Raw genomic sequence first — 12,989 nt, 5'->3', positions numbered from 1 at the left:
TCATCATTTTGTTTACAATAAAGTTGTAAACAAGTTTTGTAAGCAATATAATGATCAACAAATTAGTGCAGTTATTGTGTTGAATACAATGAGTGTACACTTATACAATATACATTATATTGGTCTCACAGGCCACAAATGTTACTAGAAAAAAGAAAAAAATTAGAAAAAAGAAAAAAGTATAAAAAACGTAAAATAAAAAAAAACGCGATTCTGCGGAAGTTGCTGATGTTGCCGCCACCCGGTCATTTTGGGTCAACTTCCCGCCGCTGTATCTCGGTAAGTACTGATCAGAAATTTTTGTTTTGTTTTATTACCTTCACAAAAATATTAACTTTAATTCTGTAAGAAAGTTTTTTTTTTTTTTTTTTTTTGTCTCCAAAATTTCTTGGACACTGGGGCACCCCTTCAGATTTTGGCCTTGGACCCTGAAAGGGTTAAAGAATCTCTTGTGAGTGGTGTCACTCGTCTGTTTATCTTCATGGGGAAAATGGTAAATATTCTAGGGCCTGTAAGATCATATAGCACTCGGGGGAATGGGAGATAATCATGGGAGGGGAGTTCAAATTTCTTGGCTCAAGAGACCTTTACCAGCATCAGCATACCCTCCTTGAAGGGTAAATAATGTTTAGCTGGGCCTCCTGAATTAATATTTATTAAATTTATGATGAAGAGCTAAATCTGTAGTGGTTATATTACTAAGCACCTGGAGAATGGGAGATAATCAGGTTTGATATGAGGAAGAGGAGAATAGCTCTAGTTTATTGAATCAAGATTCCTTCATTGGGGGTTACTATATCTCCCTTGAAGGGTATGAACAATAAGTTGCACAACAATTAGATGGATGAATAAGACACATGTACAACACTTGGGTTGCACATGGGTCTTGTTCATGTGCCTAATTCATCATCATATTGGTAATTTTTTTTTATTTTTTATTAACACATCGGCTGATTCCCACCAAGGCAGGGTGGACCAAAAAAGAAAATCTTTCATCATTCACTCCATCACTGTCTTGCCAGAGGGGTGCTTCACACTACAGTTTATAAAACTGCAACATTAACACCCCTCCTTCAGAGTGCTGACACTGTACTTCCCATCTCCAGGACTCAAGTCCTGCCTGCCGGTTTCCCTGAATCCCTTCATAAATGTTACTTTGCTCACACTCTAACAGCACGTCAAGTATTAAAAACCATTTGTCTCCATTCACTCCTATCAAATACACTCGCGCATGCTTACTGGAAGTCCAAGCCCCTCGCACACAAAATCTTCTTTACACCCTCCCTCCAACCTTTCCTAGGCCGACCCCTACCCCGCCTTCCTTCCACTACAGATTCATTCTGTTCTGTTCCATTCTCTGTGTCCGAACCACCTCAACAACCCTTCCTCAGCCCTCTGGACAACAGTTTTGGCAATCCCGCGCCTCCTCCTAACTTCCAAACTACGAATTCTCTGCATTATATTCACACCATACATTGCCCTCAGACATGACATCTCCACTGCCTCCAGCCTTCTCCTCACTGCAGCATTCATCACCCATGCTTCACACCCATATAAGAGCATTGGTAAAACTAGACTTTTTTTTCCTCTTTGCTTCCAGGGACAAAGTTCTTTGTTAATGTATACCATTAATGAAGTGATACAGTAATTAGGTGCCAGTTTTTAATTAACTTTTGATTAGGATGTCTGTGGCACTGCTTATGTAATTTGTTAGTTTATTAAAGTGATATTTATGGTAAGCTCTCATATAAAACTCTCTCTCAATAGTGCAATTTTTTGTGAATGCAACTGAAAAGGTTGAATAGCACATGGAAAGGACTTAATAGTATGCACTATTCAATTTATATGCACTTTTTTAATCACATTTACAATAAATCACAGTATACTGAGGAGCTCTGTGAGTGAGGCTTTCTGTAATCCACCTTGATTGAGTGATAAATTCAATGAAACTCTCTGAGAAGACAAGTGACTTCTCTAATTGTCAGTTAGATGAGCGATCTTGCTCAAAATCTGAAAAAAAAAAAAAAAACAGCTGTTGAGTCTTGCTCACTTATAATGTAATTCCTCTGTTTTATCCAGTGATAGTAAAGAGACAGGCTGCAGAACAAGCATTGACTTGGACAGTTTTGCTGTGTAGAGTTTTAACCAAGTCATGACTTGATAAAGCTCTAGACAGAGTGAAAGATTGTCCCAATAAAAGCTAATTCTGGAACCAGTCTCTCTGTCTCTCTGTCTCTCTCTGTCTCTCTCTCTCTCTCTGTCTCTCTCTCTGTCTCTGTCTCTTTCTCTCTCTCTGTCTCTTTCTCTCTCTCTGTCTCTTTCTCTCTCTCTGTCTCTGTCTCTCTCTCTTTCTCTCTCTCTGTCTCTCTCTCTCTCTGTCTCTCTCTCTCTCTCTGTCTCTCTCTCTCTCTCTCCCCAGTTTCTATATTATTTGATTCTGCATGATGACTGAGATAGAAATGGTTGCAGTCTGTACATGGAATGCAGAAAGCTCTTATAAAGCTCTTCCATATGGTGTGATTTTTAACCCTTTCAGGGCCGCCAGGCCCTCTCCAAGACTTGTTCTCAGGGTCGCCAAATTTAAAAAAAAAAAAACTTTTTTCTTATGAGAAGATAGAGAATCTTTTCCCGATCATATTGACACCAAAAGTATGAAATTTGATTGAAAACTTACGGAATTATGCTCTCGCGAAGTTAGCGGTCTCGACGATGTTAACTCATCGGCGATTTTGCCTACTTTGAGCCCTATTTTCGGCCAATTCCAGTGTACTAGTCGATAAAAATCATAACTATTTCGCTAGAACTCCATTTTTTCTATCGAATGAGTATAAGGAACCACCATTTACCGATTTCAACTATCCAATAAAGTGGTCAGAATTTAGCAATTTTGATAATTTCACACAAATTTCAAAAAATGCCAATTTCCGATTAGGGTCCAGAATAAACAAGGAAGACATTCCTGGCACTAAAATAACATTTCCTCTGTTCATTAGTCATGTCCCCATGCCTCTTGCATTCTTTTGCTTTCCACTTTGAATTTTTATTCTCACAAAAAATAGGTTTACTGTTATGCAGACTACTGCATTAGTGTAGAAATGGTATAAATAATATCAGCGCACTTGTGAAACAATATTAGACTCACCAGTTGACATGTCTTGGATGCGTAGCATGATTTGTTTACTTTTGAACTTTGGTAAAAATCAAACATTTCTGCTACTTTGAGCTCAATTTCAAGGTACTTTTCATTGTAAAACCAGTCAAAATCATCTCAATTTCTGTAATATGTCTTCCATTCTATAAAATGAGACCAGAAAACTAGAATACAACAATAAATACCATATGAAAATGCAGTGCAAAGTCACTGTTTTAATCCAAAAACACGGTCAAAGTTTTTTTTTTCTCATTACGCACTGTGTGCTGCAGGATTTTTTTTTATACTGCACACACTGACCACAAAGACCCATTCTTTCATATGTAGGCCTACCAGCTTTCTCTCGCTAGATTTGAGGGCGCTAGAATTTAGGCGTACTAGTATGTCAAAAACCCTGGTGCGTAAGCTGTACTAGTATGGCCAAAACCCTGAAAGTTTTAATAATAGCATATACTATGCTGGTGTTTCTGTGGACTTTTATAACCACAATTCCAAAAAAAAAATCAAAACAGAGAGAGAGGAGTTTCATACGAGATCTTGCTGTATTATAGGCAGTTCAATCACTGCCTTGTCTGGCAGTGTCTGACTAGCGAGGGATTGATTGATAGACATGTTATTTTCATTACAATCAGAAGTAAATGCTGAACCCACAAGGGTCTTTAATGGATGTAAGATGAAGCCTGGATCATATCTTGAGCCGAGCGACTTGAATGGGTTTAATGCTTTAATGGTGAATGAAGTGCATCTTTTTAATTGAATCTTAGGACAAATTTAATAAGATTGACTCAGAAGGACTTATTATATATCTAGACATAATGGTAATGAATTTTCAGTAAGGCATTATTATTTTCATTATCATTATTACAGTTCTTTAACTAATATATGTATGTATGCATAGGTTTCTTCATTTCATTTACGATTCCTGAATATCATTGTAAATTATTGCCCATCAATTTCACATTACTCTGAATTCATAGGTGTGGTTCATCTGCACGGGTACAGGGTGCAGAGCACCAGCATAGGTGGAAAGAAACATGCCTTCGAACTCCTGCCTCCAGAACCCAAATTTAGACACTTCTACTTCTACACTGAATCTGACAGTGACAAAAAGAGGTCAGTAAAGTGCTGTATGGTGCATGGTTTGTAGTGTTTTTCTGTTATTAAAATAAGATAGATCAAAATAGTTTAGTGTGTAAGTTCAATATGGGCTGTAAGAAGGCATTTGACACAGTTTCATACGAGATTAGTGGAAAACCTGGAGGACCAGGCAGGGATAACAGGGAAGTCACTGAAATGGATCAGGGAGTACCTGTCAGGAAGACAACAGCAAGTCATGGTACATGGCGAGGTGTCAGAGTGGGCGCCTGTGATGAGCGGGGTTCCACAGGGGTCAGTTCTAGGACCAGTGCTGTTTCTGGTATATGTGAACGACATGACGGAAGGAATAGACTCAGAAGTGTCCGTGTTTGCAGATGATGTGAAGTTGATGAGAAGAATTCAATCGGATGAGGACCAGGCAGAACTACAAAGGGATCTGGATGGGCTGCAGGCCTGGTCTAGCAACTGGCTCCTGGAGTTCAACTCCCACCAAGCGCAGAGTCATGAAGGTTGGGGAAAGTCAAAGACGGCATGTGGAGTACTGTCTAGGGGACCCCAGAGACTACAAACCTCACTCGAGGAAAAGGATCTTGGGGCGAGTAGAACGCCAGGCACATCTACTGAGGTGCACATCAACCCAATAACTGCTGCAGCATATGGGTGCCTAGCAAACCCAAGAACAGCAATTCCAACATCTCAATAAGGAATTGTTCTGGACCTTGTACACCATGTACATTAAGCCTATATAGGAGTATGCAGCACCAGTTTGGATTCCACATCAAGCCAAGTACGTAAGGAAGCTACTTGAAGGGCATAGGTTTGCAACAAGACCAGTCCCAGATCTAAGGGGCATGTCCTAAGAGGAGAGGTTAAGGGAAATTGACCTGGCAACACTGGAGGACAGGAGAGATAAGGGGGATATGATAACGACATATAAAATAATACTGAGAGGAATCAACAAGGTGAACAGAGACAGGATGTTCCAGAGATTGGACACGGCAACAAGGGGTCACAGTTGGAAGTTGAAGACTCATTGTATCATTTTATAAACCCATGTGCTTATCACGTCTCTTTACCTACTGTCTTGGACTAAAGAAAATTTCAGTTTCTTCAAGATTTATTTTTAATTCATTGTTTTTAAATCTTTCCTTGACATTACCTGAGGACAATTCCAGTAGTCACCACTCCTGCATCCCAGTACCAGACCAGACCTCCTTGTTGATGGCCTGATCATCCAGGCTGTTGGTATTAGCTACATGCAGTCCAATGCAGCCACCATAGCCTGGCTGATCAGGAACTGACTTGAGGAACTTTATGAAGTTTCCTCTTGAAAGGAAATGGAGGGATTTTAGATTTGTTTTATAAAAAAGAAAATCCTTTAGACACAGCAAACACTAACATGGTTTCTGTTTTTTATAACACTGAAATGTTTTCTTAGACTGAAATTTTTTCAGACTGCCTTTAAACTCTGTGTACTTATATGGTTTCTCTCCTGTATGAACTCTCATAATGTGAATGTGTAGATATAATTTTGGTGAAAAGACCTTCAGACACACTAGAAAATGAGGTGATTTCCCATTTGTATGAATTCTCATGAAATTATTTAGAAATGATTTTCTTGCAAGGGACTCAAGACAGAACATTGATATACTTTTTTCCCTGGTATAAACTCTTGTATTATATTAATCTGTTCATTCTGAACAGTCATAAAACTCCAGACCGACGCTTTTGCCACTGGGCCAGCTGGCTACAATAAGATTCATCTAACAAGGTATATTTATACGCCATATTGTAGCCAGCTGGCCCAGTGGCTAACACGTCGGTCTGGAGTTTTACGACTCTTTAACCTCAAGTTCAAATCCCACCCATGGTATGGGTCACTTATATTGTCTCTCTCCTGTGTGAACTTTCACTTTTTTGCAGTGCCATCTATAAATATGCTAAACAATTATGGTGATATCATGCATTCTCTGTCTTGTGAAACACTACAGTTTAACCTATAAGTTTATTTAGGTAGAGATACACAAGTAAAATTATCATACATAGTAACATTTGTGTAAATTTTTTTTTTTTTTTTTTTTTTTTTTTTTTTTTTTTTTTTTTTTTTTTTTTTTTTTTTTTTTTTTTTTTTTTTTTAAAAAAAAAAACTGCAGGGTAATATTTAGTGAAGGGATTCAGGAAAACTGGTTATTTTTATATAGCCGGACTTGAGTCCTGGAAATGGGAAGTACAATGCCTGCACTTTAAAGGAGGGGTTCGGGATATTGGCAGTTTGGAGGGATATGTTGTGAATCTTTATATGCTTGTAAACTGTTGTATTCTGAGCACCTCTGCAAAAACAGTGATTGTGTGTGAGTGAGGTGAAAGTGTTGAATGATGAAATATTTTCTTTTTGGGGATTTTCTTTCTTTTTGGGTCACCCTGCTTTGGTGGGAGATGACTAATTAAAAAAAAAAAAATAAGGGAAGCAGAGACTGTTTTGACCTGGCTATGGCTCTGGGTATATCCCTGTCTTAGGCCTACTTTTACTGGAAAATAATCCCTCTTCTACACACCATAGCTTAGGCCTCTTTTTTTTTTTTTTTTCAACAAACCGACCATCTTCCACCCAGGCAGGGTGACCCAAAAAACGAAGAAACATTGTCTGCATGAAAAAACTCTATTCCTTTTAGTAACCTACTACATAGCCCATACAGCTGCAGCAATTGCCAAATAAGCAATTAAAAATAGCACTCTGAAGGGAAAACAAGGCAGGCCATTAATTCAGAAATTAAAGCTAATATAACTGCTGATTAACATGCCATTAGTAATAGTCTTCATGTCAGAGTCCAAATTTCATAATTTATAATTCTAAAAGCATTGCAAAATGTGCATCTTGAATCTGCTTTTATCGATGATTTTAAACTCTGGATAACTTTTTTTTGTCAGCATCGTCATCCAGCCATAAATTCCAAATTGTGTAATGTTGTGAGCAACTTGCAAAGCATTTCCTGTTTCAGAGACACAACTCCGGCAATTATTCACACCAACAATGTCTCGTTTGTGGAACGAGTTATAATACTAATAATGTTCATTTATACTATATATTCAAGGGGAAATGAACATGTAAGGGTTGTGCAGCACCTGGGAAATAGACAATCAAGTATGATCCGAGGAAGGGAAGAATAGTTCCAATTCCTTTGGATCAAGATCCCATTACTAGTGTCAAATCATCCCCTTGACATGGTTAGATAATATTGGCAATTGTCTTTATCATAATTATTAATAGTATCAATATTTTCTTTTCAGATGGTTAGCAGCCTTAGAATATTCCATAGACAGATGGATTAAAGTGGGCTGAATCAAGTTTTCCTAATGGCATAGAGGACTGGGATGTGGTCTAGTTTTGAGTCTTCAATATAACTAGAAAATGACTTCAAATGTTATTTATGCTGCTGACTGGAAGCAAGGTCAAGCACAAAGACACTACTCAAAATTGTGATAGCGTTGAGAAGAAGCCAATCAAAGTTTCTCATTTAGAAACGGTTTTGCTTCACAGTTTTGCAAGGGATTTTTTCAGCATTCAATCAAACAGCCAACTTGTGAAATACCTTTTTAAATTTATATTTAAGGCTCAAAGTTTGAAGTGGTATCACATCAATCAGCAATACAAGAGATAGTCATAAATATAGACCAGAATAGCAAAAAAAATGCTTGGTGTATTTTTCTTAAAGACAATGTTATGGACGTGTTGTTTAAGTTTGGTCAAATTTTTTAGTTTAGAATACTGCCATAGGTTAGTGCTGAGGGTTGTTCATAAATGAATTCAGAGACTAAATGGCCAAAAACTGTAAATTGTATTTGACTTTTTACAGTATAATGACAATGACCCCCCCCTATGACAATATCTTATTTAAAGTGTCAACATAATGCTAAACTTGACATTGAAAGGTAACAAGTACATACAGTACATGCAAATGAATTTTGAGCAGTGGATAATGGTTTGAAGTTGATTTCAGAGAGTTTAACATTTACTGAATCTGTTAAACAAAAAAAAAATATTTTGTTATACACCATTCTCTCTCTTTCGAGAACCATTTATTACCCACATGTTGTTCCAGGGTTCATAAATTAATGTATGAGTTATGAACTTTGTACTAGAGACACTGATCTCATCACACTAATTTTTTTTTTCTGAATACTTTTTCACCCCATCACTTTCTAGCTAAACTGATTATATCTTTTGTTGTTGTTTTAATTTATTTTTGAACTGGTTTTCCTAAGAGACGAGTATATATTTTTCCTTACCCCCATATGTGTGCACTTTATCCTGTATAAGGAATCGGGTGTTACATGGTTACTATGCATAGTTTTGCAGTTAATGTCCACCTGTGGATAATATACTGTTATATAATGTACAGAGAAGTGCATTTTATATCTACACATTAATGTGTATGCCTTGAGTACTCTGCGCACAAATGTATTGTGGAAATGAGGAACACTTGTGTGTGACACGTTGGTTGCATATGTATTTTGTCAGTTTGGTGATGAATCTCATCAGAAGCACTTGGACAGGAAATATTCTAGTCAATTTTGTTCATACAAAAAATAAAAGGTAGTTATATATTTTTTCTTAAAATTATGCGAATATACATCAAAGAATGTAGAGCACTTCATAGGGAAGATTTTTATGGCCAATCATGTATCAAAAGCAATGAAATAGTCTGACCACATACATGAATGAATACAACACAAAAACTTATAATATTAGTTGACATTTTTTTTTTTCTTGAAATTCAAAAATCATCGGTGCTTATTCGTATAATTTTTTTTTTTTACAGCATACAGTAGTTTTAATTGTAAGTAAACTAGATAGCAAATTAAGAAACATTACAAAAGGAGTTCCAAGTAATTTATAACTTCGCCTTTACAATTCTTTGCTACATCTTTTCAATTACAAATTAAAAAGTCACTCATTGTAAATCAATCATTCTTTAAATTATCTTCCATAATCTTAAGGTTGCTTTGCCTTCCCAGATGCTGCTTACTTAAAATAATCACTAGAAGAGCTGACTGGTCAGCAACCAAGAAGGTACTGATCATATTATCTATCACATAGGCTCATTTCATTAAATTGTTCCTTGAAACAAATTTTTAAATTTATAAAAGGACTGCAATCATACACATTTGGAAGCACTGGTTATACGAGTTAGGAAAACCTCAGTGAGGGAAGCAATAGTATTTGAGAATCTGGAGACATATCACAACCCATCTTTCTCCAGGTGTTAAAATATTCAGCAGTGTACAACAGTTTTATACATGCGTGATAGTTTCTAAATATTTTGTTACATGTAAAACGGGAAAATTATTATACATACACAACCCCAACATCTGTTTTAAAATCTCATGTCTAACAGTACAGTGCTGTATTTTAAGTACAATAGAGTACTGTATTTTTAGTACATATTACTGTACTGAAAGTGCCATTACTATTTTTAGTGGCATTCGATATATAAATAATTTATACAGTATTGAACTGTATTCAATCAGGAACATACACTTTTACACAAATTTCATAGCTTCATTAAACATTCTCTTTCATAGGCATTTCAAAATGAATGCATATATATATATATATATATATATATATATATATATATATATATATATATATATATATATATATATATATATATATATATTATATATAATTATATATAAAATGCAATGCATTTCAATCCAGCATAGATAATCATTAATGCACATAAGATTTCTACTCTTTCAACTACAATGGACATATGCAAAGTTAGAGTTGACATATTGGACGAAACTAGTTCATGCTTCATAACAGAGTACTCCATGTTAATTATGTATATATAATGCAAATGTTCCTTAATGTGGTATTTCTCATAAGAAAAATGTAATTTATAAAAGTGCAACTTTTAATACAGCATTGGTATATGGAAAAAAAAAAATACTAGACACCACTAACAGAATGGTGCACATTTCGTCCAAAATGTAAAAAAGGAAAACAATGTTTTAATCTATTTTGTCTTTTGCCTCTTGTTCAATATCTTACTTTATCTACTACCTAATCTTTTGGTAATTAATATACTACTTGATATCAAAGGCATACTAAATAGGCAGCTGTATTAGTATAAAAAATGTCAAACAATCAGTGATTGTGGGTCATGGCATATATTTAATTTTTGTACTCCCACTGATAAACAATCTTTAGCAACACCTAGATCACTCTCGCTGATGTTACAAATGTTCTATTTTCTAGTCACACTCTCACTTTGTGCAATTTTTTGAAGAAGAGATTTGTGCCAAATCTTGTATATTAAGTGACATGGGTATCAGATATGAAGCTTGGCCACTTCACAGCTGCAGCTCATATGCTAGGGTAGCACAAACTACCATAATAAATGATCTTTCACTACCCTGGCTATGGTAGGAGGACAAGCCTTGTGAAAGCTATAGGGTTTGTATTTGATATTCGGGTCTTTTTACTCATTTGAGACTCGCGAATGGTTGAGTAATTGTGTAAGTGTTCTGTGTGCTGTTTTCTATCATGATGACTGTAATATAGCTTAGATAAGAGAAAGATGATGTTTGTTTGAGCCAATAAATTGTGGACCAGATTTACACTAGTATTATTAACTGATTATCAACCTTGATGAAATCTGAAAAATCATGAAATTAATTTTAGCAGCAGAAATCAAAATAAACACACACACACATATGGAAAATGTGAGGAAAATTAAAGCTATATCGGAGTATGAAACAAATTCCAATCGCAGAATAAAGCGAAAAACTAGTGTAAAAGACCTGGGAGTGATCATGTCAGAGAATCTCACATTCAAAGACCATAACATTGTATCAATCGCATCTGCTAGAAAAATGACAGGATAACTAATGAGAACCTTCAAAACTAGGGATGCCAAGCCCATGATGACACACTTCAGGTCGCTTGTTCTATCTAGGCTGGAGGTGTCTCGTAGCTTGACTGCTAGCGCACTCGGCTCACACTCTGAGGTCTGGGGTTCGAATCTCCTCCGATATGGCTGGAAAACATTGAGGATGTGTTCCTATAAGACACCTGTTGTCCCTGTCCCTGTTCACCCATCACTTCAAAATGGATACCCGAGTGTTAGTTGACTGGTGTGGGTCAGATCCTGAGACAAAATTGACCTAATTTGCCTGAAATGCTCAGCATAACAAGCAGCTTTCTATGTAGTAGTATGTCACTGATGTCAGCTAGGCCTGTATACCATGTACATGTACTTGTATTAAATAAAGATATAGTATTATTAATAGTGCTGCACACTAACAGCCCTTTCAAGGAAAGTAAAACTGCTGACCTAGAAAATGTACAGAGAACCTTCACAGCACACAACTGCGATAAAACACCTCAATTACTGAGAAAGCTTGACGTTCCTCAACCTGTACTCCCTAGAATGCAGGCAGGAGGGATACCTGATTATATACACTTGGAAAATCCTAGAGGGATTAGTACCAAACTTACACACAAAAATCACTCCCTATGAAAGCAAAAGACTCGACAGGCGATGCAACATACTCCCAATGAAAAGCAGAGGTGCCATTAGCATGTTAAGAGACAACACAATAAATGTCAGGGGCCCAAGACTGGTCAACTGCCTCCCAGCATACATAAGGGTGGATTACCAATAGACCCCTGGCTGTCTTCAAGAAGGCATTGGACAGACACCTCAAGTCAGTACCTGACCAGCCGGGCTGTGGTTCATATGTCAGACTGTGTGCTGCCAACAGTAACAGCCTGGTTGATCGGGCCCTGATCCACCATGAGGCCTGATCACAAACCAGGCCGTGAGGGCGTTGACCCCCGAAACCCTCTCCAGGTATACTCCAGGTAGATACACACACACACCAGGAGCTGAGTCTCGACCCCTGTAACCACAATTAGGTGAGTACAATTAGGAGAGTACACACACACAGTGAACCATACACTGTATACATAATACTGTGGACCCTCCCTTTTCGTCATTAATCCATTCCAGAGAGTCTGATGAAATGTGAAATTGGCGCAAGCTGAAACCATTATCCCCATAAGGGCTTAGCGCTTCTTTTTGATTATAATAATAATAATATCCCCATAAGAAATAATGTAAATCCAATTAATCCGTTCAAGACTCCCAAAAGTATTAAAAAAATTTTTTTTTAGAGATTAAATATAGATTTACATACAGAAAATAATGACAAATATATTATAAAGCACTAATAACATGTATAAATGAACATTTAATATCATATTTACCTTTACTGATGACTCTTGTTGGTGTATAAAAGACAGGGAGGAGGGGAGAGGGAGGACTGATTATTGTTTGGGAGGGGAATCCCCTTCCATAAAGACTTCAGGTACCAAGTCCTTATCCTGGGTTACTTCCCTTCTTTGTTTTTTAATAGCTCTAGGACCAGCTTAAGAGTCATCAGACCCCTGTTGCACAAAAAACTGTCCAGAGAGCTCTTGCAGCTCTACCCTCTACCACAATTACTACCACTACCACCCTCTACCACCATCACTACCACCCTCTACCAACATCACAACCACTACCACCCTCTACCACCATCACTACCACCCTCTACCACAATTACTACCATTACAACCACTACCACCCTCTACCACAATTACTACCATCACAACCACTACCACCCTCTACCACCATCACAACCACTACCACCCTCTTCAGGTGATGCTAAAGTAGTTGAGAGGAAGTCC

The 12,989-nt window shown here is 37.0% G+C and overlaps 1 protein-coding gene across 8 annotated transcripts in view; it reads left to right on the top strand.

Annotated features, from left to right (window-relative positions):
• LOC128691649 (uncharacterized) overlaps nt 1-10,872 on the top strand; it is a 621,418-nt gene extending 610,546 nt beyond the window's left edge. For all 8 annotated transcript variants that reach the window (XM_070088825.1, XM_070088824.1, XM_070088829.1 and 5 more), the window contains 2 exons: nt 4,129-4,264; nt 7,538-10,872. In XM_070088825.1, coding sequence (XP_069944926.1) covers nt 4,129-4,264; nt 7,538-7,589 — 188 coding nt within the window. In that variant the 3' untranslated portion in view covers nt 7,590-10,872. The remainder of the gene's footprint in view (nt 1-4,128; nt 4,265-7,537) is intronic.
• The last annotated feature ends 2,117 nt before the right edge of the window (nt 10,873-12,989 follow it).

This window comes from Cherax quadricarinatus, chromosome 26 (assembly GCF_038502225.1).
Source record: "Cherax quadricarinatus isolate ZL_2023a chromosome 26, ASM3850222v1, whole genome shotgun sequence".
In the NCBI taxonomy this organism is placed as follows: Eukaryota; Metazoa; Arthropoda; class Malacostraca; order Decapoda; family Parastacidae; genus Cherax; species Cherax quadricarinatus.
The sequence above is the reverse complement of the archived record's forward strand: the minus strand, read 5'-3'. Positions and strand labels throughout refer to the sequence as shown.